The 26662-nt window shown below is 40.1% G+C and overlaps 2 protein-coding genes across 2 annotated transcripts; both read left to right on the top strand.

The window, feature by feature from the left end:
- The first annotated feature begins 339 nt into the window (after positions 1–339).
- LOC113257455 (gametocyte-specific factor 1-like) lies at positions 340–4113 on the top strand. Its single transcript, XM_057318830.1, has 3 exons — positions 340–432; positions 693–813; positions 4028–4113. The coding sequence occupies exons 1-3, from the start codon at positions 340–342 to the stop codon at positions 4111–4113; spliced, it is 300 nt and encodes a 99-aa protein (XP_057174813.1).
- Positions 4114–11737: 7624 nt separating this feature from the next.
- Positions 11738–25958, top strand: GTSF1 (gametocyte specific factor 1). Its single transcript, XM_026501663.3, has 9 exons — positions 11738–11796; positions 13633–13677; positions 17998–18098; positions 20141–20267; positions 20713–20796; positions 21259–21322; positions 22518–22612; positions 23514–23546; positions 25860–25958. Exons 2-8 carry the CDS (start codon positions 13662–13664, stop codon positions 23528–23530), a joined length of 504 nt encoding a protein of 167 aa, XP_026357448.1. The 5' UTR covers positions 11738–11796; positions 13633–13661; the 3' UTR covers positions 23531–23546; positions 25860–25958.
- Positions 25959–26662: the final 704 nt, after the last annotated feature.

Raw genomic sequence — 26662 nt, 5'->3', positions numbered from 1 at the left:
GCTGATGGTGTAAAACTTCATCTTACCCCAGTGCTGTGAGCTTTCCAAGGAGCCCTGCCTTTAATATTCTATTTGAGGGCAAAGAATTCTATTCAAAACAACCTATAAGACTAAAATACATGTACAAATGTTAATTTTTGGTTTTCCAAGGCATATAAGCAGTGAAGTTCTCCTATTATCTAACTGACTAGGCTATTTAATCATCCCAAACTTTCATAGCAAGATACCCACATCTCTCACTCTTCTTTTGAGAATAGAAAGTAGGCCTATGTCAAAACTACCGGATCTTAAATGTCAATATTTTCTTTGCCAACCCATGGTTCCTACTATTTAGGACTCATGGAGCCAGAAGCATTAGAAATATGTCCTTATGACCCAAACCACAGGATGCCAGCCAGCAGGTTACAGTACCACCTGGCATCATGTAGAAAGGTAAGTTTTCCTGATTTAAAAAAAAAAAATGTTAACTCACTAGAGGGAGAAAAATAAGCTCAGAATATAAAAAGTTGAAGTTTTGGGTTTGTTTGTTTTGTTTGTTTGTTTGTTTGTTAAGAACAAGCTTCTGATCATACATAGCACTTAGCAGTTCTTAATGTTGGAAATGGTTTGTCTAAAGCGTTTCCAGAAAGGAATGGAGGGTGGAAAACAGGCATTGTATCATAGCCATTTAACGAGAGCTTTTTCTCTTTAAGAAAAATCCGAAGATAGCTAAAAAGATGGCTAACTGCAAATATAATGCTTGCCATGTGGTCCCAATCAAAAGGCTCAAGGAACACGAAGCTAACTGTGTCAACAGAACTGCTGTAGATGATGGTAAGTTGTTGTTTTTTTTAATTTGGGGGGCAGATAAGTGGCATCAAGTGCTATTGCCCCTTGCCTCCATATTTCATAATTACGGAAGTCTTAGCCAAATGAGAGGAATGAAAAACAGAAGGAAGTTTCTACTCTGCTTCTATAACCTCTGGTCTGCTTTATTTCAGAGCCATTCAATCTTCCAAAGGTTATTTCTCCAAGTTTGGAACCAAATGAAAAACTTTCTAATACTGTCAATCAGATTCTTGACCCTGATGTCTGGAACACAGGTGAGCGAGGGTGAGAATACAGTCATAAATGAAAGCTTGGACCCTAAGTCCTTCGTAGCTAATTAAGTACTGTAGCCCTGGATAAATTCAAAGTCTTAACACTCCTCCCACAAAAATCCTTCAAAAACAATCAAATAAATCTGAGAATTTCATCTGTCTCTGAATAGGCAACCCAACAAAAAGGAGTTTAATTAAAACCTAAAATCACTTATAACAGTTTAAAGAATCTTATCTTACAAATATCTGGTCACTTTCCACAGAAAAAAAGTATTGGTATAAATTGAAACTTGTAGTCTGAAAGGTTTGGATTTATCCTATCTCATCCTTTCTCTAACATACAGCACGTTACAATAGAGAGTTTCCTAGCTCTTCTGTCAGATCTAGGTTCAACTCTATGTTCTGTCCTTAAGGAAAGTTACTTCTCAAACACCTCTTCCTCACCCATAAAAGGAATAATACCTATCTCATAAGGCACATTAATATTAAATAAAGATGTACATGTGCAGGAGAGTAATACAAGTTCCTTTAACAAAGTTCAGATTGTGCTGATAACATGGTTTAACACAACAGATGTTTCCCTGTATACAAGCCCAATGCGAGTATTCAGTGGGGACTGTGCCTTGAGAACACAGGTTCTTTTCATCTTGTGACTGTCACCTTCCACACTTGGCTTCCCAAACTGCCACAAAAAGAGAATGGAGGTACAGGTCCCCCTTACGCGTCTTGGCCCGGAAGAAAATACTTCCAGTCATAGTCCATTGGCACAAACTGGTCATATGACCACACCGACCATCAAGTTGGTAATGCGGTCCCTGGCAAAGCAGCCAATTTCCAGCAACAACTATGGAAGGGAGATTCAAATCTCTGCCGCCAACGGCTTTCTCTGCAACGATATAAAAATGCCTAGTACTTGTATCACGTCTCCATCCTCTCTCCTTCTCTCTAGATAACACACATCATTCTCCTTCATTTGTTCTTAAGACATTTGCTCCAAAAACGCTGGTCTGTGAAAGGTAAGATAAATCATCTTATAGAAGTTATTGGAATAGAGAGCAAAATACCTTTAAGTTTGACTCAAAGTGAGATGGCCACTAGGTCTTAGGCATGGAAAATGCCTACACTTCAATTATGAATTTTGAAAGATCTGTATTCATGGGCTCTGAGTACTTCCATTCCCTCCTTTAGTCTCCACTTAGGACTCTAATCCATTAAGGACTTGATTACACAAGGTTCTCAATTCTATGTAAGATTTTCAAGGAATGAAAATAACAATTCCTAAAATTTTGAAGGGAAAGCAATCTGTACAATCCACATGAAATAACCTAACAAGGATCCCCAACCTAACAAGCTTGAAGGGCACATCTAAGGGTTAGAGAAGCCACCAATGGAGTTACCCATCACATACACAGGGGGACAGGAAGTACAAAGGAACAGAAACTTGCACAAAATCAATAATTCCTACTCTGACCTTTAATAATATCAACCATTTTTGATAAAGTAATTTAAATCTCCTAGAACTGGTTATCTAGACTAAAACTCAAGTTCTGGTCTCCAACTAGCTTTCCTTTTTTGGTCATCTCCCACAGTGACTCAAGAGACATAAAAAAAGAGACTACGGATGACAAACATCCTAACAACTCTAAGTCCTGGGGAAAAGGTAAAGTAACTTTTAAAAACTAATATCACAGTTCTACGATATTAACATAGTTTTAACTAATACCACTAAGGTATTCTAAATCTTCAAAGATTCTTAGACAAACTTTTATTCTTTAAAAAAATAAACTTATTTTCTACTCTAAGTTCTTCTTCCCCCACAACAGAAGCAGGGAAAGTCCCAGTGGCTTTAAGTCAGACTGTGGAGAAAAAGCCATCTAGAACTCTCTTTGAAATGCAACTAATACACATCAAGCTTAGGTCTTCCATAAAAACACTTTCAAAATGACATTACCTTAATGTTCTTTTCTACCCATAGGTCAGAAAAACTGATGGAGAAGCTGGGGATTAAAGAGCCAGCAGACAGAAAATTTATTGTCTTTTTTTAAACTTCTGGGAAATCTTAACTGTCATGTTTTAGGTAACAACTCCAGTCATTGTTGGCATCTTAACATGTTTTTATTTATTTAAATAAAGAATATTTTTCCTATGATAAGCTTCATTACATGTTTTTATCCTTCCTTGTTTTCATATCCTCATTTGTCAACCAAAAGGCTAAAGGGCTTATTTGCCTATTTTCTCTATTAGTACAGGGAATACAGCTATCATGTGAGCTATGCTATTCCTTAATCAGGTTCTTTACCCTCCAATTGTTTTTCTCCTACTCCAAGTCACATACTATATGACCATCAGATCAACCTTCTTCAATCAGTTTTGTACAAATCTTCCACGCTTAAAAGACACAGTTTTGGGGGCGCCTGGGTGGCTCAGTCGTTAGGCGTCCGCCTTTGGCTCAGGGCGTGATCCCGGCCGTTCTGGGATCGAGCCCCACGTCAGGCTCCTCTGCTGGGAGCCTGCTTCTTCCTCTCCCACTCCCCCTACTTGTGTTCCCCCTCTCGCTGGCTCTCTCTCTCTGTCAAATAAACAAATAAAATCTTAAAAAAAAAAAAAAGACACAGTTTTGGGGGCACCTGGCTGGCACAGTCAGTAGAGCCTGTGACTCTTGATCTCAGGGTCATTAGTTCAAGCCCCACGTTGGGTGTGGAGCCTACTTTAAAAAACAGAACAGAACAAAAGCTATAGTTTTTATGACAAGCTGAGTTTGGAGCATGCCTCCAAATCTTCCCTTCTTAACTCTGTAGAAGTCAATTGACTCCCACCTTAAATACACCTTAATCTTTTTACTCTGTTCATTTTAAAATGTCATCCCTTGCCCTTCAACCATGGAAATCGCTTTCTAGCTTTTTTTTTTTAATCTAAATTTTAATCTTCACCACATTTAAACCTTCCAGGCATCCAACCTCCATCATGCCACAAAGCTTCCCGAGAGAAGTCGGAGTCGCGCGCTACTGTGTATCTGCTACACCTGCACCACTAGCCTGGTGCTGTGTCGGAGTCGCGCGCTACTGTGTATTTGCTACACCTGCACCACTAGCCTGGTGCTGTGTCGGAGTCGCGCGCTACTGTGTATTTGCTACACCTGCACCACTAGCCTGGTGCTGTGCACATAGTACAGAGTCACAGACTTGGTACCTAAACTGAACTCAGACCCCATGTATAACAGGCCAAAATTTGTTCCTCTCAAGCTGTAATCTTTTTTTCAGCTAGCTAATTTTAAAATAATGACCTTGGTTTTTTGCTAGTTTACTGATTGGTTTAGGTATATTTAGACTTATAATTAAAAGTTGAAGTTATAATCGAATGGATATTTTCTGCCCTTAGAAGTCTTATCCCTACCTAAGTATTTTCTAGATCCTTTTCAAATGATCTTTTGTTTTCCTTCAATTAAAGCAGAAAACAGAAGGGAGAATAACTAGATACTTTTAGTATCTAACGCATTCTAGTATGCTTTGTGCAAAGGAGGGCTACCAACTTGCTCCCTTAGATTTACATAATATAAACAAGATTTTTATCTCTTTTTTTTTTTTTAATTTTATTTTTTTTTTTTTAAGATTTTATTTATTTATGTGACAGAGAGACAGCCAGCGAGAGAGGGAACACAGCAGGGGGAGTGGGAGAGGAAGAAGCAGGCTCATAGCGGAAGAGCCTGATGTGGGACTCGATCCCGGATCGCCAGGATCACGCCCTGAGCCGAAGGCAGACGCTTAACGACTGCGCTACCCAGGCGCCCCCAAGATTTTTATCTCTTGACTAAGGCATTACACATATTTTGAGTTTTTTAAATTACACTTTGGTATATTAATACCAAACTATATGAAAATTGAAAAGTTTCCTAGGAAAAATGGCCAAGAAAGATAAAGATGTCTTCCTCCCTCATATTTTCAGTATATGGAATCTTCCCCTAAAAAGCCATGTAGTCTTAATTGGGGTGACTACATAATTTTTCCTTCAAACCAGGGTACTCTTGAGCATGAAAGGGGGAATAATAATTATCCCGAGATAACCAAAAAACCAGGTTGGCCATCCTAGTCTTAAGGGATAAAACATCACAAAATAGGCAGTTGTCATTCAAAATATGGATTCCAGATCTACTCATATCTCACTTAAAGAAGTTTTGAGGGGTACCTGGGTGGCACAGCCAGTTAAAGTCCAACTCTTAGTTTCGACTCAGGTTGTGGTCTCAAGGTGGTGAGATCAAGTCCCGAGTCAGGCTCCACACTCAGTGCTTAAAACTCTCCCTCTCCTCCTCCTCCTCCTCTCTCTCTCTCTCTCAAATTAAAAAAAAAAAAAAGTTTTGAGCCCCCGTAGAAGAAGGCACAATAGAAACTAAAATATCACTTTTTTTTTTTGGCCTTTGACGTAACATTTGGTCAAAGTTTCCAAAAAAAAAAAAAAAAACCTTACAGAAAATACTTAATTAAAAAAAAAAGCAAAGGTTTTTTCAAAGTTATTGTCTCAAAGCCTTCCTAGATTCTCCGAAGTCTTAACTATTCCTCCCATACTCCCCTAACAGGTGGTTTATGTCTCTATATAACATCCCTTCATTCTGATTTACTGTTAATAAACTATAAGATGCTTTAGGAGAGGCATGAGCTTGACTATGTAATAGTCCTATGCCCACAAAAAAAAAAAAATTAAAGTGGCTGAATGTGAAGAATCTATATAGACATGGGGTAAAAAGACACTCAGTACCCTGGCCTAAATATTTATACTGAATAAATCAACCTTTCAAAAACCTTGGTAACCAAATTCACTCTTCTTCACCAAAAAGTCCTATCAAAGCAATTTAAATTATATTTCTGTAATAGTAATAAGACTTTCTAGCTATAAAGTTTCTTCCCTATGATCAAGTTTAAGATTTCCACTTTTACATGCACAGTATGAACTATGGGGAAAAAATTGCTAGGGCCCATTACTCATACCATAGATAACATACCAAAAGGTAACTCATTGGTTCCCCAGCTTTATCCTATTGTTGGTCCATACTACATGGTCTTTTTGTGCGGGCTTCCCAAGCAGCCGTGGTATAAAATGAGGAAAGAAAAAAACCTCCAATATTTTAGTCTCATTAAAAATTATAGTGGCCATGGTCCATTATAAAGGAGCAATGTTGACAGCAACAGTATAAGGCAATGGTTCTCAACCTTTAGTGGGTATTATAATCACTTAAAGGCTGGGACGCCTGGGTGGTTTAGTCAGTTAAGCACCTGCCTTCCGTCCAGGTCATGATCCCAGGATCCTGGGATCAAGTCGCATCGGGCTCCTTGCTCAGGGAAGAGCCTGCTTCTCCCTCTGTGCCCTCTGCTTGTGTGCTCTGTCGCGCTCTCTCTCTCTCCCTCTGACAAATAAATAAAATCTTTTTTAAAAATTAAAATAAAATAAAATCACTTGAAGGACTTTCTAAAACAGATGATAGGACATCTCACCCCTGAGTTTCTGAATCAGTAGAACTATAGTAAGGCCTAGGAATTGGCATTTTCTCAAGTTCCCAAGTGATAGTCTTGCTGTGGTCTGGGACCACCCTTTAAGAACCATCGGCCTAAACACAGTTTAAGTGCTAGAAGGGAGGGAGGATGGAAGGAGGTTACAAGAAAACATAAGAACTTAATTCCAGACAGAGATTAGAAAACTTTACAGAAAAAAAAAAAATGACTCTCGGGTTTAAACATTTGGCATTTTTTCTTTGTTTTTGTTCTGTTGTTGTTGTTTTCTCTTTTTTAAGTAGGCTCCACACCCAGGGTGGAGCCCAAAGCAGGGCTTGAATTTATGACCCTGAGATCAAGACCTGAACTGAGATCAAGAGTCAGAGGCCTAACCAACTGAGACACCCGGGCACCCCTTGACATTTTTTAAAATAACAGAAGAATGGCACTTTTATAATCTTAGAACTGTTCTCGGCACGACTAGTCCTTTGCATAATTTTTAGTAGGTGAAATTTCTTTAGTATCATTCTGCCATTCTCGCATCCTTTCAACAACCTTCTTTGAAGAAGTTCCATTTCCTCACCTATTTGTTCATAAAGCCTTGCCAACGTGATACTAACAATGACTTGAAAACTTCGACGTAACAATTTACATTTTAGATACCAGCACCAGAAAGAAAGTGAGGGGCTATTTGTTGCTGACTCCTGGAAAAGGAAACTAGATAGAAGTCATGGAAAAACACAGAGAACAGATTTCTCAAGCCCACTGGTAACTGTTACAGGCGATATGGATGACACAGGTATGTAACAATTAACATACTGAGACACAAATAATTTAAAGTATAAATTTTTAAAAATCACTATTAAGTTTCTTCATTCATCCTGTATTATCCTGTGTTTCCAGAGGTAGATGTTGGCTATTCATTCCAAACTCCCATTAGGGACTCTTTTTTTTTTTTTTTTTTAAGATTTTATTTATTTATTTGACAGAGAGACAGCCAGCGAGAAAGGGAACACAAGCAGGGGGAGTGAGAGAGGAAGAGGCAGGCTCCCAGCGCAGGAGCCCGATGTGGGACTCGATCCCAGAACCGGGATCACGCCCTGAGCCAAAGGCAGACACTTAACGACCGCGCTACCCAGGCGCCCCATAGGGACTCTTTTTTAAACATAAATTTATTTTCTTTGGCTCCCTGGTAGCAACACCTCTCCCTGCTACTTTGCCTGAAAAATTGTAACCAGCACCAATTTTTCACCCTCCTCTAAAACAATACTTCCCAATCTATCCTCATTAGTAACACTATCCATTATGATCCCCTAGATCTTTCATTTTGAAATATTTTCCAACTGTGTTTATTGAATAATTTTCCTGTTTTTAACTATGCACTTAACTACCAATCAGAATTTATGATTAGATGAGAGAATCAGAACTTTGTTGATAACATTCAAGTCAGAAATAAAGAAATTTAATATTTTAGTCTTCTGGTGAGCTAAGTTTAAGTTTTATTGGCTATCTAAAACACTGAAAATCCCTAAGGAATCTCAAGGACTACTGGAATTCCTTCAATCCTAAAAGCTGGGAAAACTCATTTTCTAACAACGATCTTGGGGGGCGGGTAGCAGGGGACTCCTGGGGGCTCTGTTGGTTAAACATCAGACTCTTGGTTTTGGCTCAGGTCATGATCTCATGGGTCATGAGATGGAGCCCCATGTTGTTCTCCACACTCAAGTCTGCTTGAAGATTCTCTCCTCTGCCCCTCCCCGCACTCCCTCTCTCTCTCAAATAAATAAATCATTTTTTTAAAGATTTTTTTTTTAATCACTAGGGCACTGGTCCTTTTCCTCATTAGTCCAGAGTCTCTGTTTTTAACTTACAATTATTAATTCAAAAATATAATCTAGAGGGACGCCTGGGTGGCACAGCGGTTAAGCGTCTGCCTTCGGCTCAGGGCGTGATCCCGGCGTTGGGGGATCAAGCCCCACATCAGGCTCCTCCACTAGGAGCCTGCTTCTTCCTCTCCCACTCCCCCTGCTTGTGTTCCCTCTCTTGCTGGCTGTCTCTATCTCTGTCGAGTGGATAAATAAAATCTTTAAAATATATATATATATATATAATCTAGAATTTAGGGACAAATGCTAGCATATCCTCAGAACCAGCAAGGATCAGATTCAGTCTCGGTTATTAATCCTGGCTAGCTCCTAGAGTGACTCTTTATAAATGCCTTGGTCTCTCATTGTTTTTTCCCTTTTCAAATATATTCAACCTGGCTGAAAAGCCAGGCTGAAAGAAAGCTCAGCAGGGATCTTAGATAAAGCTGGAACTTTCCGGGTTGGAGATGAATGAACAAAGCATTTAAGAATAGAAAGAACAGATGTGTGGCGCATTTTTATTTTTAAAATCTCCACTGAAAGACAGTTTGGGGTTTTTGTTTGTTTATTTATTTAAAAGTTGGTGGGCTTGGGGCGCCTGGGTGGTTCAGTTCGTTAAGCATCTGCCTTGGGCTCAGGTCATGATCCCAGGACCCTGGGACCGAGGCCTGCATCAGACTCCCTGCTCATCGGGGAGTCTGCTTGTCCCTCTCCCTCAGCCCCTCCTTCCGCCCGACCCTCTGCTCATGCTTTCTCTCTCTCAAATAAATAAATAAAATCTTTAAAAAATAAAAGTTGGTGGGCTTGTTCACTCATGCTAAATGGAATAGCTTTCTCAGATGAGGATCCTGTCACCCTGACAAAGCATTACTGAACTCAGTGAAGCCTGACTTTGGATTCTGGTTTGGTACCCACCCCCTCCATCCTCTCAAGCCCTAGCTCTTCCTCAGAAATTTCAGTCTGCAGGTATCTGAAAAGTACTTATGGGTCACAGTAACAGTGTCAACAATTTCACCAGCTTACTGCAATTTAAAGCCTGAAAAATCACATTTCACTTCAAATCACATTGGCCACACCAATCTGCATGAATGATGTGATAAATTCAGAGGTTTCGGATTTCGGAAAGGTTACTTTAAGATATTCCTAACAATCTGAAACTGATTTACCAAAACAGCAGCTTTCTCTAAAATGCTTTGTGCTAAGTTTGCAGTGAAGCTTTCATTCTTAGCTATTATCTTTCAAGAAGCACTTTAACAGCTTGCTCCTCCTTCACAGGAATTATCCAGGCCACTCAGGTGAAAGAACAGATTTCCAAATTCAAAACAGTGCCTAGGTCAGTGGTTCTCAGCCCTGACTGCATATTAGAATCATCTGGGTAGCTTTTTAAAAATAACTGTGCCCAGCTCTTTCTGATTAATTGGTCTGGAAAGGGAACTTGGCATAGTATGTCTTAAAAGCTCCCTGGATGATTCTAACGTACAGACAAGATTAAAAACCACTAGCCTACAAGAATGGCTTGGGCGGGGCGTCTAACAGCACATTTCTTTTTAGGGTCTCAATATGAGACAAAGACTATGACGCACACTCTACTCAGCCCAAGGGCTGATAATCTTTAAACCACCGCCGCCGCTGCCACCGCCAGCACCGCCACCAACAACAACTGGGTAGGGACGCCTAGGTGGCTCAGTCTGTTAAGTGTCTGTCTTTGGCTCAGGTCATGATCCCAGGATCCTGAAACTGGGCAGAGCCCTGGGACAAGGCTGGCTCTCTGCCCAGCAGACAGTCTGCTTCTCCCTCTTCCTCCATCCCTTCCCCTCCTCACCAACCCCCCACCCATGCCCTCGAATGCACACTCCCTCAAATAAATAAATAAAATCTTTAATAAAAAAAAAAGGTAACAATCTATGTTTATTAAGTAGTCTCGTAAAAATAAAAAGTCTCATCTCAATGATCCTTTTCACTGAAGTAACATTCAGTTGTTGCTATCAGGATAAGTTCTCCTAAGTCACATTTAGGCTTTATAAACCACTGAAATGTTCCAAAACTCCCAATAACTGAGCATTCAGACTGATCTCCCATACTACCTCCTACACCTTGGACAGTATAAACATTTTTGTTATATCATATTTTTACTTCTTGGTTTTGAAAAACTGTATCACCAGATCTACCTGCAATATCAACACCTTCCTTTTTTTCTGTCTAGCTTTCAAAGGACACAGTCTCTTTTTTCCATAAATCCTCCCCAGGTCACACTGGACCCCACTGATTTCTTCCTAATGTAAATTTCCAGTCACCACCATAGTTTTGGCATCTGTTATACTGCCATTTTACCTTTCATCCACTTTAGGCCTATTTTCCTAAGCACCTCAGGGACAAGAACTAGTGTGTGAGGGGCGCCTGGGTAGCGCAGTCCTTGAGCGTCTGCCTTTGGCTCAGGGTGTGATCCCGGCGCTCGGGATCGAGTCCCACATCCGGCTCCCCCGCTGGGAGCCTGCTTCTTCCTCTCCCACTCCCCCTGCTTGTGTTCCCTCTCTCACTGGCTGTCTCTCTGTCAAATAAATAAATAAAATCTTAAAAAAAAAAAGAAAAAAACTAGTGTGTGAGTGTGTGTGTGTGTCTCACAATTTCCAGAATAAGGCTCACAATCTATATTTGGGTTTCCATTATCAAGTTATGACTTTCTGGCCCTCTTTACCTCTCCAACTCTTTTCACTGAGCATTGAGCTCTCACCTCAACTCTAAGACTCCCTTTAATCCAACTAGGGCATCCTTCCTACCAAGCATTCTTAGATACTATTATTGACGTCTCAATTTTAAGATTCTACAATGCCTGCTACACGAAAACTAGATTTCCTTCCTTGGTGTTTTGGTTTGGCTCTTCTACAGGCTTATCTCCTTTACAATTTTCCTTTTCCGTCCCCTCAAAATCCAAATGACACTTCTAGCTAGACAAGTGCCACAAAGCAGGCTTCCTTCCAGCCCACAGCAACCCAAGCCAGGGCCATTTCCCCGTCCAGTGCCCGTAGCTTCAACACTACTTTCCTTCCTAAGATGGCCGCCACAGAGCGCACGAAGGCCGTGCGAGTTCCAGCCGCGCAGGGCCACCATCGTGCTGGAGACCCCACGAGAAAGGGCTGAAAGAGGAGAATGGCCCGAGGACGGGGAGCCTAAAGAGTGAGAAGTGGCCAAGGCGCGGCGGCGGCCGCCACGGAGGCCTGAGACGGACGGCCCAGGGGAGCCAGGCGCCCGCGGAGCCGAGACTGGCGTCACAGGAAGTGGGGCCCCACCCCTAACGTCAGGGGCGGAAGTGAGCGTTGCCGGGGCGCGGATGCGGGGAGAAAGCGGCTGTGGGGAGAACGTGTCTCGACCGAGGTAGGAGAGGGGTCCGCGTCTGGCGTGGGGCCTCCACCGACAGCTCCCCTTGAGTGGCCTGGGACACCGGCACCGTCTGGTTCCTTCCCTCTTCCGGCCGCCGGTCGCCTCGGGGCTCGTGGGTTCCCCGCTTGCTGTTTTGGCTGCGGGTGGTCCCGCCACCGCTTGTCCCCTCGACGGCCTCCCTACCTCCTTCGTCTGTATGGTTCTAAGTCAACCACCTGCCCCCCCGGCTCCTGCTTAGCCCCCTTGCTTACATCTACTCTGACTGTTTTGTTTAAGGAAGAAAAACGATTGTTTTACTGAGACCGCAGCTCTGTTAAGAGTTTAACCGGTTGCTTCAGACTACATCCAGCCCCCAAACTTGACTGCTTCGCGTAATTTGTCCGTTTCTCCGCGGTCTAGTACTAGGGAAAAGGTAAAGACTCGCCCGTGAACAGTTTGGTAGGAAGATGCTTCAGTGGCCACGGCTGAATGACGAAGCTATGGATTCCAGGGCCCTGAATCCACTATAATTAGTCTTTTTGCCCCCAGAGTTTAGGGTGGCATTCCATAGGTTGCTGAATCTGGCGCTCATTGTTCCTCCAAACACCTTAAAATCAAGGAACGTAATACTTGGTTCTCCCTTCCAAACCTCTTATTTTTTATGAAAAAGTGTAAAGTAACTATGTATAAGTAAAACTTGTCAAAAGGAAGGTCAGAATTTCTTAATCCAGTTATGAAAAATATTTTTTTACAACAGTTTCCCTAGTAAATGTCATTAACAAATGGGCTGCGTAGCAAATTACCAAACTAGGGTTCCAGCTGATGGCGTGTCTTTCCTACCGTAGATTCCAAGGCTGCTTATGTCATAGAATGGGGGGAAGGGGTGTGGAACTGTATGAAGGGCCAAAGGAGAGCTTGCTGTAGAGGCAACATCTGTAAATCTAGCTGATTTTCAGAAGTTTCCTGTGAGAATGGTTTTATGTAAGTTTAGTTTTCTCCCATGATGATTCGTTTATCTAATCACAGTGCTAAATAAGGGGAGATCTTCGGTGGAAGAGGATTCAAACGACAGAATCATTTCTTGTCTTTTAATCTTCCCCATTTCTGTTACAGGCTTGTTCTTTTATTACTGTGTTATCCATAAAATGGACAGTTCTTAAGTCCCAACAATCAGAAGTTTGCCCTCAGTGCATAGAGGGAGTGAGCACTAACTGGAGGGACTTAACCAAGTCTCTCCATTTTAGTGTAGGGGGTTGGTGGAGGAGAGGGGAGGTGAAGCATCCCTGGAGTAAGTGTGATACTTCCGGAACATGTTTTAAAAAGTCATAGAAATAGTAAGCTAGGGGCGCCTGGGAGGCTCAGGCCGTTGGTGACTGCCTTCGGTTCAGGTTATGATCTCCCTCTGCCGCTGCCTCCTCCCCCCTGCTCATGCTCTCATGCTCACACTCTCTCTCAAATGAATAAATAAAATCTTTTTTAAAAAAAATAGTAAGCTAGAATGTCTCTGGGCTTATTGGATGGATTAAGTGCGTACTGGTGGACCTAGACTTTCAGCATTCCCAGGTCCCAGGGGACAGCAAGCCTGGCATCCTGCCCATCCTATATTTTTAAGAACTTGAGCGGAGAGCTTTAAAATAGTACCCTATCCTTATGTTTATCCTAAAGTTTAAATAGTAGTATTCTTGTGGTCTTGACTTGCCCCCTCTGATGTTAAGTATTATCAAATCCTAATGGATGGTAAACAGTGACAGGTTGTTATAATGGCACTTAAAGTAGACCATCTTATCACCTGAATACACTTTAAATTAGTAGTCCTGTTTATTGAACCACTGCTTTTTTTCCCCCCCTCAGCGCTTGGATTCAGCTTCTTCATTGCCAACATGGAAGAAACTTACAGTATGTACTTCTTATTGCTTTTAGAGAATAAGTTAAATTCTTTACATATAGTTTTATGTCTGACAAGACTTAGTGTGTTGGGAAAGATTCACATTTCTCCCTCAACTGCTGAGGATGTCTGTGTGGTAGTAGAGAAGTTCCCAAAATTGAAATAAGGCACTTAAAATTTATCAAGCTTTGAAAAGGCTACATTTGGGACTTCTGTGTTAAACTATATTTTTATCAAATGAACCATAATTTCTTAGGACTTCAGTTTCTCATATTAAGGACAAGGGGATAGTAAACTCTGTTTTCTCTTTGAGGGTCAATATGATAGTCATAATAATGCTGATATACACTGAGTCTTGGGGTTGAAGAAATCCTAGGAAGAATTCTTGTACCTCAAGTGATCCAGGAACCTTAGACGGCCCAAGAAGTCAGAAGGGAGCTAGCATCTAGAATCACGCAAATGTAGAAACAGAAGAAACCCAAAACATCATCTCATTTAACGTTTGGATTTTACATCTGAGAAAACAGAAACTAGATGAACTGATTTGCCCAAGGTTACGTAGTTAGGGACAGAGTCATATGTTCATATGTAATGCCATACTCGATACCTAAGGCACTATGGTTTCTAGGCCCTGACCAAGTTTAAGGATCATCTGCATCAATGAGTGCATGAAACTTGTCAACAGGGCCTACTTTGTTTCTTACTTTGCTGTATTGTTCAGAGTCTCTTTGGAGTTAATAAGTTCCAACTAAAGGATATGTTTTAGTCCCATTCTACCTTCGAGGAAGGGTCCAATAGAATCTTTTTGTTGTTGTTGTTGTTGTTAAAGATTTTATTTATTTATTTGACAGAGACAGCCAGCGAGAGAGGGAACACAAGCAGGGGGAGTGGGAGAAGAAGAAGCAGGCTCGCAGCGGAGCAGGGAGCCCGATGCGGGGCTCGATCCCAGGACCCTGGGATCACGCCCCAAGCCGAAGGCAGACGCCTAACGACTGAGCCACCAGGCGCCCCGGGGTCCGATAGAATCTTAATCACCGATATATAGCAACTACCTGGAAATAGTCTTCATTAAATATCTACATCAGAGGTTTCTCAAACTTGAGCATGCAGCGGGATCACCTAGGGAGCTTGTTAAAACTCAGGTTGCTGGACTTACCCTAGAATTTCTTTTTGTTTGGTCAGCTAGTTTGGGGGTTCTTTTGTGTGTTTTGTCGTTGTTGTTGTTTACCCCCAGAATTTCTGATTCAGATCTGGGACCCAAGAATTTTGCAGTTCTAACTGTTGAATCAGAATCTGCATTTTTAACACAGTCCCTAAGTAATTTAACACTGCCTTAAGCTATACGTGACCTTCTTCCCAAAGTGACCTTAAACTATAACCTTAATCTGATCTAAAGATCTCCAGCTTTTGTTTGGGGCTGTACCTCTTAACTGATGATACTTTTGTCAGGTCTAGTTCCCTATTTCTATCAAGTTTCCTCCATTTCTCACCATGAGTTTCAAGCCCTACCCAGGCGTGAGAAACATCTGAGTCTATGCTTTTGGAGAAAGCTTGTCCACAGGGCCTACTCTGTTTTCCTAATTAAGTTATATTCCCAAAAAGCCAGATAGAATTTTTGATGAGCAGTTTGATAGTATTTATTACCAGTATACAGTTTTTGTTACTTTAAATGCACACATACCTCAAGCACACTCTCACGTATCTGCCGAGAGAAATACTCCTGGTGCACAAAGAAGTATTACCAGATTGTTAGTCACAGCATTTTATATGATAGTAAAAACTGACGATGACCTAAATGTCCGTCAGTAAGAGAAATGATTAAGAACCTATGGCACATCCGTATGCAACCCTGAAATATTCCTGTTTGGGTTTGGTTTTTATCTTTTGTTTTTTTCTTTAATATCCTTTTTATATCCTGACATAGAAGGAGCTCCAAGATATACTAAGTTAAAAAAAAAAAATGGGGCATCTGGCTGGCTCAGTTGGAAGAGCATACAACTCTTGATCTCAGGGTCATGAGCTCAAGCCCCACACTGGAGATTACTAAAAAATATAAATAAAAACTTAAAAAAAAAGCAAATCGCAAAGTAGGTACAGGAAATCCTGTCGCATGCTACAATATGGATGAACCTTAAGAACATTGTGCTGAATGAAATAAGTCAGTCAAAAAAAGACATACACTGTGATTTACTTATATGAAGTATCTGGAATAGTCAGACTCGTAGAAACAACAAGTAGAATTAGTGGTTGCCAAGGACTGGGGAGAGGAGAGAATGGGGAATTATTGTTTAATGGGTATCAAGTTTCAGTTTTGCAAGACGAAAAATTCTGGAAACTGGTTGCATAACAGTGTCAATATACTTAACACTACCAAACTATACACTTAAAATTGGTTAAGATGGTAAATTTTATGTTATATATTTTTTTTATCACCATTAAAAAATTTTTAATTAAAAGTAAAATTTTTTAAATCTAGAAAACCAGTTCAGAGCTAACCTAAGTTACCACATGCCAGGAAGTAAAACCTTACGGTAGGAAGCCATCATTAGCAACTCGGATACATGTCACTGTATGGGCAGCATAATGTGTGTGAATCATAAGGTATGTCTGGTCTGTCAGCTGCTGACATGGCCTAACATTTGCTCATGATGGAATGGATTAAATGAAGGGAAACTAATAAGAATTTTATCTGTAAACTCTGCCTGGGTGTCCTGAAGCTTCAGAAATACGAAAAGATTGCTGGTCAGGATGAGCCTGGTTGGCATAATAAACTTGTCTGTCCTCTAAGACTTTTCCTTCCTGTTCATTCTGTCCTTCATGTCACCTTTCTGGCTCATTTGCATCACGATCATGGTTAGCAATTTATTCCATGTTTACCACTCTTCCAGTGAAACTGTTTCAATTCCCCACTGGCTTCTGATTTGCATAGCAGTCTCCTGGTTTATAAGCTCCTTATCAAATGTGAATTGTTTATCTTATTTCACTTTTATCATTGCCTTCAATGATGGTAACAGCATTTTATTAGGTTGCCTCTTGTCCTCATAATATACTCAGAATGAGCTTAACCATTTAATTTCCCTTCCTTAATCAAGCTTGCTAAAATTTGTAAAGCCTACTTTACACATTTAGGGAAACTTCTTTAGTAACTATAGAGATGATTCCTAAAAGTATAGCCTTCTAAGGGAAGTTTTTGTTGTTGTTGTTGTTGTTTTAAAGATTTTATTTATTTATTCGACAGAGATAGAGACAGCCAGCGAGAGAGGGAACACAAGCAGGGGGAGTGGGAGAGGAAGAAGCAGGCTCATAGCAGAAGAGCCTGATGTGGGGCTCGATCCCATAACGCCATGATCACGCCCTGAGCCGAAGGCAGACGCTTAACCGCTGTGCCACCCAGGCGCCCCTCTAAGGGAAGTTTTAAATAGCATGATCTAGGTTAGGGACTTTCTTTCACAGAGTAGCTCCATATGTCTGCAGTTGTCTTAAACTTAGGACGTTCCGTTTTTGCAGATTATTTATCTGCCCAATTTGATAATCACTAGATTAAAGAATTCTCTGATTTTTTTCTCATCTGTGTGCCAAACTATGAAAAGTAAAACCACCTATATGATAAAGGTATTGGTTTCTTTTGAGAGGTATCGAGAGTAACCAAGATCAGGAACTACTTACAGCAGTAAGTCCAAGCAGACAGATGAAAAAGAAATCATCTGTCAAGCTTCTACGGAGCTCATAACTGATCTAGCGCAGTACTTATGAACTTTCGTCATGTCATAACATACTAGTAAGTAGGAAGGAGCGCTGGCAAAGAGAATTAACTGCCCTCAGCTTGCCCTCGAAGTGACTGGTGGGGGATGGGCCCCCCCGCGTGCAGAGGTAACCCGCATCAACATATTGGCAGACCATCCATCCTAACTGGAGCATACTGTTTGAGAGGCTTTGGTTAGGCTAGCTAGAGGTAAGAATGACCCTGTATTAGCACTTCTAGAAGGCAAAAGAGGGTATCATTTATTCAGCTTCATTGTCTTCGTTGTTGGTTACCCTTAGTGTAAAACAAATTCATGTACAACCAAATATGAACTAAGATCTTATGCCATGATAGCTTGTTTTTCTGTACTTACGAAAATTTGGGAGTAATGCAGTTTTATCTTCTTGGAGTTACATTTCCATGTTTAAATGTTTAGTCACCTTTTTTTTTTTTAATTCCAAGTTGTTGTTAGACTGTCTTGTTCTATTCTTATAGATTCTGTTGAAAAATCCAGTGTGCCTGGAATACTGTAGTTTTACAAAGGCTTAAAGCTTAAGCTCTATGTTTATCCTACCCTTCTCTCTTTCAGTCGATTCCCTGGACCCTGAAAAGCTATTACAATGCCCCTATGATAAAAACCACCAGATCAGGGCCTGCAGGTTTCCTTATCATCTTATCAAGTGCAGAAAGGTAAGGCATTATTTTCATAATTTGCCTTGTGACCTCTTGAGTTCTTCTAAAAATTTTGTGAATATCATATAATTTTAGCAAAAATGATTTAATTTAATGCCAGACTTGTTTTAGGAATCTACTTTTGTGTTAAATACCAACATTTATAGAAAGGAGTTCATTTTTGGGTACATAAGTTTTTTATTGTTTTTGTTTTTTTCTGCATAACTAGTGACAAAGTGCCCTTTATATACTCTTCTCACACTTTATAAAACAGAGGAAACACTAATTTTTGCTAGCAATAAGAAATCCCTCTTGCCTTGTGAATTTGATGTGTTCATTGTCCTGATAAAGATTGAGTGCCATAACACACTTATTTCTGATTTCTTTTTGTTGGTAAATTTTAGAGAAGTTGAACAGCTAGAGGTTAACCTAAGAAAAGATTATTCCTAAAAATAAAAAGATTATTCCAACTTTCAGTCTTTGGTTGAAGCATCTTTTGGCAAGGGGATGGAAAAACTAATCAGTTTTTTTTTTTTTTTTCTGGTCACTCTTTTGTAGTCTTAGATAATATAAACTACTTTAATGCTAATACTTTAGGCACTTTGAAAGGATTGTTAGAATACAGTTGTCCAATACAGAGGCCAAAGGTCTGCAGGATTTGTGCTTGGACAGCATTTTTGGTATTTAATCCAAACTGCATACAATTCATGTATGCATTAACATCCTTTAAAGGGTGTTTCTCTTGCAGTCCTAGTGACGTGATTATCATGCCATTGTTGATCATTTCTCTAGCTCTTTTAAATTTCTAGATCCCTTAAAGCTGAACCTGGATAATGTGGACCAGCAGATACCACCATGACTTCCTTCCCTAGGATTGCAAACATGTCCCCAAGGGTAAAGGTTGGGAAAGGAAACCAAGCAATAAAGAGACATTGTCTTAAACTCCATTTTCTTTCTTTTTTTCTTTTTTTTTTTTTTTTGAAAGAGAGAGAGAGAGAATCTTAAGCAGTCTCCATGCCCAGCTCAGAGTCCAACCCAGGGCTCCATCTCACAGCCCTGAGATCATGACCTGAGCTGAAATCAGGAGTCAGACACTTAACCAACTGAGCCACCCAGGTGCCCCTTTAACTCCCATCTTCTAATGCTCTTAATCTTTGACCACAGAAATCTTTGCATTGTAATGCTCAGTATCCCTTACAGAAATCACGGAGATAACTGCCCTCCTGATTTTCTTCATCCGCTGTTTTTTCTTAGCGTCCTCCTACTTCACATTATTTTTACTTTTTTGAGTATCATTTGTGATCAGTGTTTTGCTTCTCCTAATAAATCAGTTTCTTCATTCCTGATATGCTTGCTATAGGATTTGGGTGCTATTAAACACTGTTTTTTGTTTTGTTTTAAAATAAAGAACTTGATCAGCAGAGTAGCCTCTCTCATTTGGGCTTTTCCTCAGTGAAATAGGTGAAATAAAGGTCAGAATGATTGTTCACAGCCTCATTTCAGGCATCGTTGCTTTAAATAAGCATTCCTGTGTCAATCTGAAAACCCACCGCGGGCTTCTTCGGCGGCTGCCCCCCCACCGCTGTTTTCCAGCACTATTGCATGGCGGTAGCGGGGCACTACTGCCGTGCAGACTACGAGTATGTTTCGTGTTGCTGTTTCCTGAATATCACCCTTCAGAGACATCCAGAGAGCTCCACCATTACAGGCTGTGCTGCCAGAGTCTTGGGACCCTGAGAAATATGGTTCAAATACTCAATCCTAAATTCACTGTTTACTCCCATATAAGGCACTGGAAACCCAGTGTCTGTGTTGTCAGTCTCTACAATCGTAAGAAAGAAGCTTACATTTTGATGATTTTGAGGTCATCTGTACAGTCTGTGTGAATGAGAAATAATTCATTTCCTCTTAATTTCCTACCATGAGTTTGCCTACCGTAGTTAAGCCACAAGTTTATTGAGAGATTTTAGGGAAGTCATTTATAGAATAAGGCTAAGCCACTCCCTTTGAACTTGAAGAGAATGAAAGAACGGACAGACCCCTTAATTTTTCTTCCACAGAATCATCCTGATGTCGCAAACAAATTGGCTACTTGTCCCTTCAATGCTCGCCACCAGGTTCCTCGGGCCGAAATCAGTCATCATATCTCAAGCTGTGACGATAAAAGTTGTATCGAGCAGGATGTTGGTAAGACTAGCTAAAAGGTTTTGGTCCTAGAGGCTAGCCCCTTCAGATTTGTATTATGCTCCGTTGTCACCTTGATTTTTGGCTTTCATCATTTCAGAAGAATAGTACCTTTCTGCCCTTGAGTATTTACTTTATCTCATCAATAACAGGTTGTCAGGCTGTGTTTATCAGACTGCTTTCTCTTCTGAACAACCTGAACCATCTTACCAATAATTCATCTAAAAATAAAAATCCTTTTATTGCCATAAATATGGTAAACATCTTTGTTTCTGCTTTTTCTTCTGTCAGCAAGGGAATAAGACCTCTGTTTAGTTTTCATAGCATCCGTTTTTCAGAAACAAAGATCTATTAGGCTACCCTGAAACCTTTTAAACCACTTATCCCCATTAAACATAATAACCTGACGATGTCCCCTTCTTACGTCAGAATCTTTATTATCTTACAGTCAACCAAACCAGGAACCTCGGACAAGAGACTCTGGCTGAGAGCACATGGCAGTGCCCTCCTTGCGATGAAGACTGGGATAAAGGTGAAGTGTCTCTACATCTTTTTCTTCACAATGTCTAAATCTCAAGTCATTTGCTTTAGACAGAAGGAAGATCTTCCCTTTTTATGAACTACCATGTTGTTCAGAACGCCTTATTATTTTTATTGGGCCCCAAAACGAGCACATTTGTATCACTGTGCAGACACGTGGAACAGCCTATCCCTCTTGATTGGAAAAAGCACTTCTTTACATCGGTTTTTTTCCATAAATTGTGTTGTACCATCTGTGTTTGGTTGTTACTGGGCACGTTTATTATTATTTATGTTGCTTGTGTTTATATCCTTCAATTAAATTCCTGCTACTGTGTCACTTCGGCAGGGTACTTGATCAATTTTTACTTGCTTCTCTAAACTTAGGTGTATTATTTCCCACCTTACACATTCAACTAGCATAAACTGGTGTTACCTAGGAGTGCCACAAACTGTGTTTTGCTTTCTTTGGCAGATCTGTGGGAACAGACCAGCACCCCATTTGTCTGGGGCACAGCCAACTACTGTGGCAACAACAGGTAAATGAAATGGGCTCATTCCCAGCACTGCCTCCCAGAATCCAAGTGCTCTGTTACCAAAAGAAGCCACCAAAGCGTGATTTGATCTCTTTCCTCAATGATGTTACTTGGTGGTAACTTAGTCTAGTTTTGATCGGTTATTTTCCTTATTTATTCCTCGAGTCATAAAAAGGTCACATGCTTTGTGTTAATCACTGTGAGAACACAAAAATACTGGCTTATAGTCTAGCAAGGGAGACAGTGGTACCAGACATTCTTATGTCTAAGTTGGGTTTTTTGCCGAATTGGCATTATTTTAATACTTTGAAAAACTTCTCCAGCAACCCACCCTCAGTAATTAGTGTCTACAGAAAAATAATCTTAAAAGTTCTTGATTTGAAATTGGGCAAGCCCAAGTACCTATTGGGTAGGGAAGATGATGCATCTCTTCTTTCTACTGATTTTGTATCTAATTTGTATCTAAGTGTAGAACTTGAACTCATAACTCTGAGATCAAAATCTGAGCTGAGATCAAGAGTCAGACACTTAACCACTTAACCGACTAAGCCACCCGGGCGCCCTTCTATCTAATTTAAATCTATGAGATTTCTCATTACTACTTCATCTTCAAAACTTAGAAGATCAAGTTTCGGATATTCAGAAATGAGAATATTTATGGATTAGAAAATGAAGGAATGAGTTGCTAGACTTCATTTTTCCCCAGATAGAATGCTTATCAATTTTTACTTCTTAGCTCCTTTGTTAGTAATTGTATGTGTACCTTATTTTGTGTGTGCACTAAAATGGAAGAACTTAAAGATGAATTTTAATAGTACAGTTTTAATTTTACCTCAGTTCTGTGAGATTTGTTGCCTTTGATTTGGTTGTCTTGGCATTTTATTTTATCTCTTCTATTTATTGACTGAGTTGATGAGCCTGTCATACAGCTGAACAGTAGATGGCATTGCTGTTTATCTCAATTTCTGGAAAATGAAAATGGTTAGACCCATCTTAATGCTTGTACAGAACAGTGAGCTTTTCGGAGAAGTAGTAATCATTCTAATTGCAAGAATGTTTTGATGGAAATGTGTTTACATTTCAGAATGTAGTTTGCTGTTTTCCCCCAAATTACAAAAAACACATTTTGATTGTCGTGTGTGCCTGCGTGGAGAATACAAATATGCTGGCATAGGCGAATCTGTCTTTGTTTTTGCAGCCCTGCAAGCAACATAGTTATGGAACATAAGAGTAACCTGGCTTCGGGCATGCGCGTTCCCAAGTCTCTGCCGTATGTTCTGCCATGGAAAAACAGTACGTGAAACAAATTTTACTCTTTTCATTGTGCTAAATACAGTTGGCCTTGATTATTCAAAGACGTATTCAATGTGAACCCATTACACTCCTATGACCCTGGGAGTGAGTGCCTCCTTAAATTTTGCATTCTGAGCACCTCAGTCATTTTACCCTAGTCCTGGCCCTGGTTAGTAACAGGAAATTATGAATAGGAAAGTACAAGGTCGCAGAAACCAAAAGATTATATTCAAGTTGGGATGACCACTGACATCAAATACCTTGGGTAAATTTGGAGACCAATAAAAAGGTTACTGATACTGGGTAGGAGGAAGTCATCCCTGACACTCAACACATAATATCAGTAGAAATTGGGATTAGAAATTGTATTGCAGAGACCTAAAAGGAAATGAGTAGAAAGAAAATAGGAGCTAGCACAGAATAGTACTCTGATGTCTTCGCTAGACATCAGAGGCATTACCGAGTAAATAGGTACTAAATTCATATCATATCACCCTGATAAATTCCCACATATGGAACACCCAAGATACTATCATTTTTATTTAATACAAACTTTCCTAGTGTTGCCTCCAAATTCAGATTCTCTTGAGTTCAGTCTTTGTTACTGTTTGAGCTAATTTTTTAGGTGGCTGGAGGATTCCCTTTAAAGCATTTCCCTTTGGATACTTACATCTCCCAAAAAATGAGATCACCAAATCATATGCCTAACGGCTTGATAAGTAATATACTATTCTTTTCCCGTGCTCTTGAATAGAATCCAAACACTAATTTTAAATTCTTTCACTTTTATATTTAATTCAGTATACCCCAAGAATAAGTAATTTGTGTTTAATAAGAATAGGGGAAGGAGGGAATTTCAATTGTCATGGTGTATTTATTTTGAAATATTTCTACCCCATAGATGGAAATGCACAGTAACTGAATATCTCATCAAGTAAGTGTTTCAGTTTTATTTCACTATCTCTTCAGATGGTAGCAAGATTTAACTGGACATAAAGCAATTTGGGTCCAATTTTCTTTCAGATTATGGTACCAAATTAAAGCTTTGTGTGTCCCTGTGTTTTTTAAGTATATAGCTTCTGTTATGGCTCTACACTAATGAATAGGCATTTACTGGTTAAATTAGAATTCTGTTAACATGCCAAGTTGCTTTCCCTAACGTTGGTACACACTGCCTTTCTCCTTTTTCTTTTTCTTTTTTTTTTTATCGAACTTGCATTCTAGATCTATCATGCCTTTTTAATGGGCTGAGATTAATCAGACAGCTGTGCTTCACTGCTCTGCAATTCCTTCCCTGTGCAGTACAGTTTAGCACTCAGCAAAAAATTCATACTCTTTTTAATGAGCAGTTCAAAGTTTGGGGGTCTCTAAGAAGCTTGCACTGTCGATCTTATCTGAATATTTGATTTAACAGAATCTCACAATATCTATACGAAGAGACTAAAATCTTTTACTTTTTACAGATGAAGCCTTTCCTTGAGGCAACGCTATATGCCTATGGCAGAGCCAGATTCAATTCTTCAGATGCCATTTTGGCTGAGGTTGCCCAGCCATATTGCTCCTGCCGAAAGGAATATTATTAGGCTAGGAATAAGACTGTAGCCCCACTGTCTTGCAGATAGTAGGCCCTCTGTGAATATTTATTTAATGAGTGAGTAATTGGCCTCTTGCCTTCCAGTTCACTCACTTCCTCTGGACAGTGAAGCAGATGGATCTCCTGTGAGTTAGGGTTCATTTTGTACCAAAACTGATGTTTCTTCTGGTGAGAAGCAGAAAAGAGATTCTAGAAGCAAACACCCCTTAGCTATGGACGATAATATTTATGTGTTGCTTCCAGGTGCTAACCATTTTTCTTGGTAGGTTTTGATTGTTAAATACATGTGGAAACCAGAAAATTGGATTTGGCCCCAGAAGGGAAAGAGACACAACAGCACTGGGGTGTGTCAGGAAAGCACACACCACCTGGATGAATGGTGGACTTTGAATCTTTCTATGACACACTGCACAAGATGCTTGGTTCTCATATAGTACTGATTGCTACCAATAAAAATGGTCTAGGGCATCTGGCCGGCTCAGTCAGGAGAGCGTGCAGATCTTGATCTCGGGGTCATGAGTTTGAGCCCCACATTGGGTGTAGAGATTACAAGAAAAAAAAGTTACTCTAGGGGCGCCTGGGTGACTCAGTCAGTTAAGCAGCCAGCTTTTGATTTTGGCTCAGGTCATGATCTCAGTGTCCTGGGATCAAGCCCTGCATGGGCTCCCTGCTCAGCAGGGAGTCAGCTTCCCTCTCCCTCTGCCCCTGTCCCTGCTCACATAGTCTCTCTTTCTCTCTCTCAAGTAAATAAATAAATCTTTAAAAAAAAAATACTCCAAGGAGAAAGCCTAGGAGAAGCTTCTATGTCTAACACCTAAGACTAGACACCTTTTCTTCTTGGGAACTTAACTCTTCACTATTAAACCCCTTACACGCTAAAAATGTATTTTTCTGTGTAACCCCTGAGAGAAAAATTGTCCTAGGTTAGGTAACAATCCTTAAACAGCCACAGACCTTTTTATCTCTTAATAAAAATAAAGTATCATTTTTTGAATGCCGGTTGTTACAGAATTATCTAGCTTCTTTGGAAAGATACAAAAGAGATAGAAGGTAGGACTTACGCTCCAAAAGGAACGTAACTGTGGTTGGAGATTTTGTGAGCGCACGTCCATGAGGCCTTGTTCACCGCGCACTGGATATGCTTTATTCCGTTGTGTTTTTGTCAACAAATCTACTTTTTACTAGATAAGTGTCTCAAAGCAGGTAATATCATATTAATTTTTAGTCCCCGATGTATGTTGTAACAGCTCAAAAATATTACTGAATTAATAAGTAGATAGAGCATATGAGAAGAGGAAAAGATCAATATAAGTTAATTGAAATTAATCCAGAATTGTCTGGAGGAGTCAGTTGTATGGATAGTCAATTCTGATTTTCTTCTCACTCGTGAAACTATTGACACAAGAAGTGTACAGTGATCTCTGTGTAGAATGTTTTTGATTCAATTAACAAGTTTCTGTGTGCTTAGTGGTACTGAAGAGCTAAGGGTCAGAAGGTACTTGGTGTTCTGCCATTAACAATATCAGATTCTTCCAGCTGACCAAGAGAGATTAATCACACTGTAGTTGTGTGGCCTATTATCAGATGTAGTTGGTGTTTTTATCATTGAAAGGAACTAAGAACTCTTTTTTTCTCTCTCTCATTTCCTTACAGATGCCAGACCCGAGAAGAGTCTTGCTTCTTCCTGCTAAAATACCAATGGGTTCTTCGTGGTTTTTTCCTCCTAATCTAATTATAGAAAGATAAACTGTCTGTGACTTTCAAACTGACAAGTACCTTTTTTTTTTCCTCCCTGCTCTGAGTCTTCATTCATTTGATGCAAGAAAGAACCCTCAAATTCAAATAAAGCATCAACATAGATAGCTTGATAGTTTGGTTAAGTACCTGCAGCCCCAAGATCGAAATCACATCCCATTTCACATTAATGAAACGTAATTATTTGAAGGTATCTTAAAGGATCCAGCTAAAGCAGGCCAGAAACGGGTCGGAAAAAGTAACTGTGTATTTCTGTTCTCTGACACACATAGATCAGATTCTTTTTAAAATTTATAGGAATGGTCCTTTTTTGATCAGTATATCTCCTTATCCAGAGTCTTCAAGACGTTGAGAGCAGTTAGATAGCAAAACACCCCATTCTTGTTTAGAATCTTTAGAACACCTTGCTCCCTGACTATTTCCAACCTAGAGTAGGTTTCTTTTGTTTCAACTCTGCCATATTCCAGATAGAAATTGTACTAGCTGTCAAACCAGGTGTAGATTATTAGGAGTGAAGATTGGAATGGAGGAGAGGAACAATGTATGTGTGGAGAAGAGACAGGCTTTCCACCTATGTGTCAAATTTGATTAAGCTTCAAAGCTTAAATGTGCGATGGCCCTGCTGACTCTCCTGGAATGTGTATATAATAAGTTAGATTTCTGAAACACCCAAGGCTCTGGCTAGCCTAGCATTTCGTTGG

The sequence above is a fragment of the Ursus arctos genome, unplaced genomic scaffold (assembly GCF_023065955.2).
Source record: "Ursus arctos isolate Adak ecotype North America unplaced genomic scaffold, UrsArc2.0 scaffold_26, whole genome shotgun sequence".
Classification (NCBI taxonomy): Eukaryota; Metazoa; Chordata; class Mammalia; order Carnivora; family Ursidae; genus Ursus; species Ursus arctos.
The sequence above is the reverse complement of the archived record's forward strand: the minus strand, read 5'-3'. Positions and strand labels throughout refer to the sequence as shown.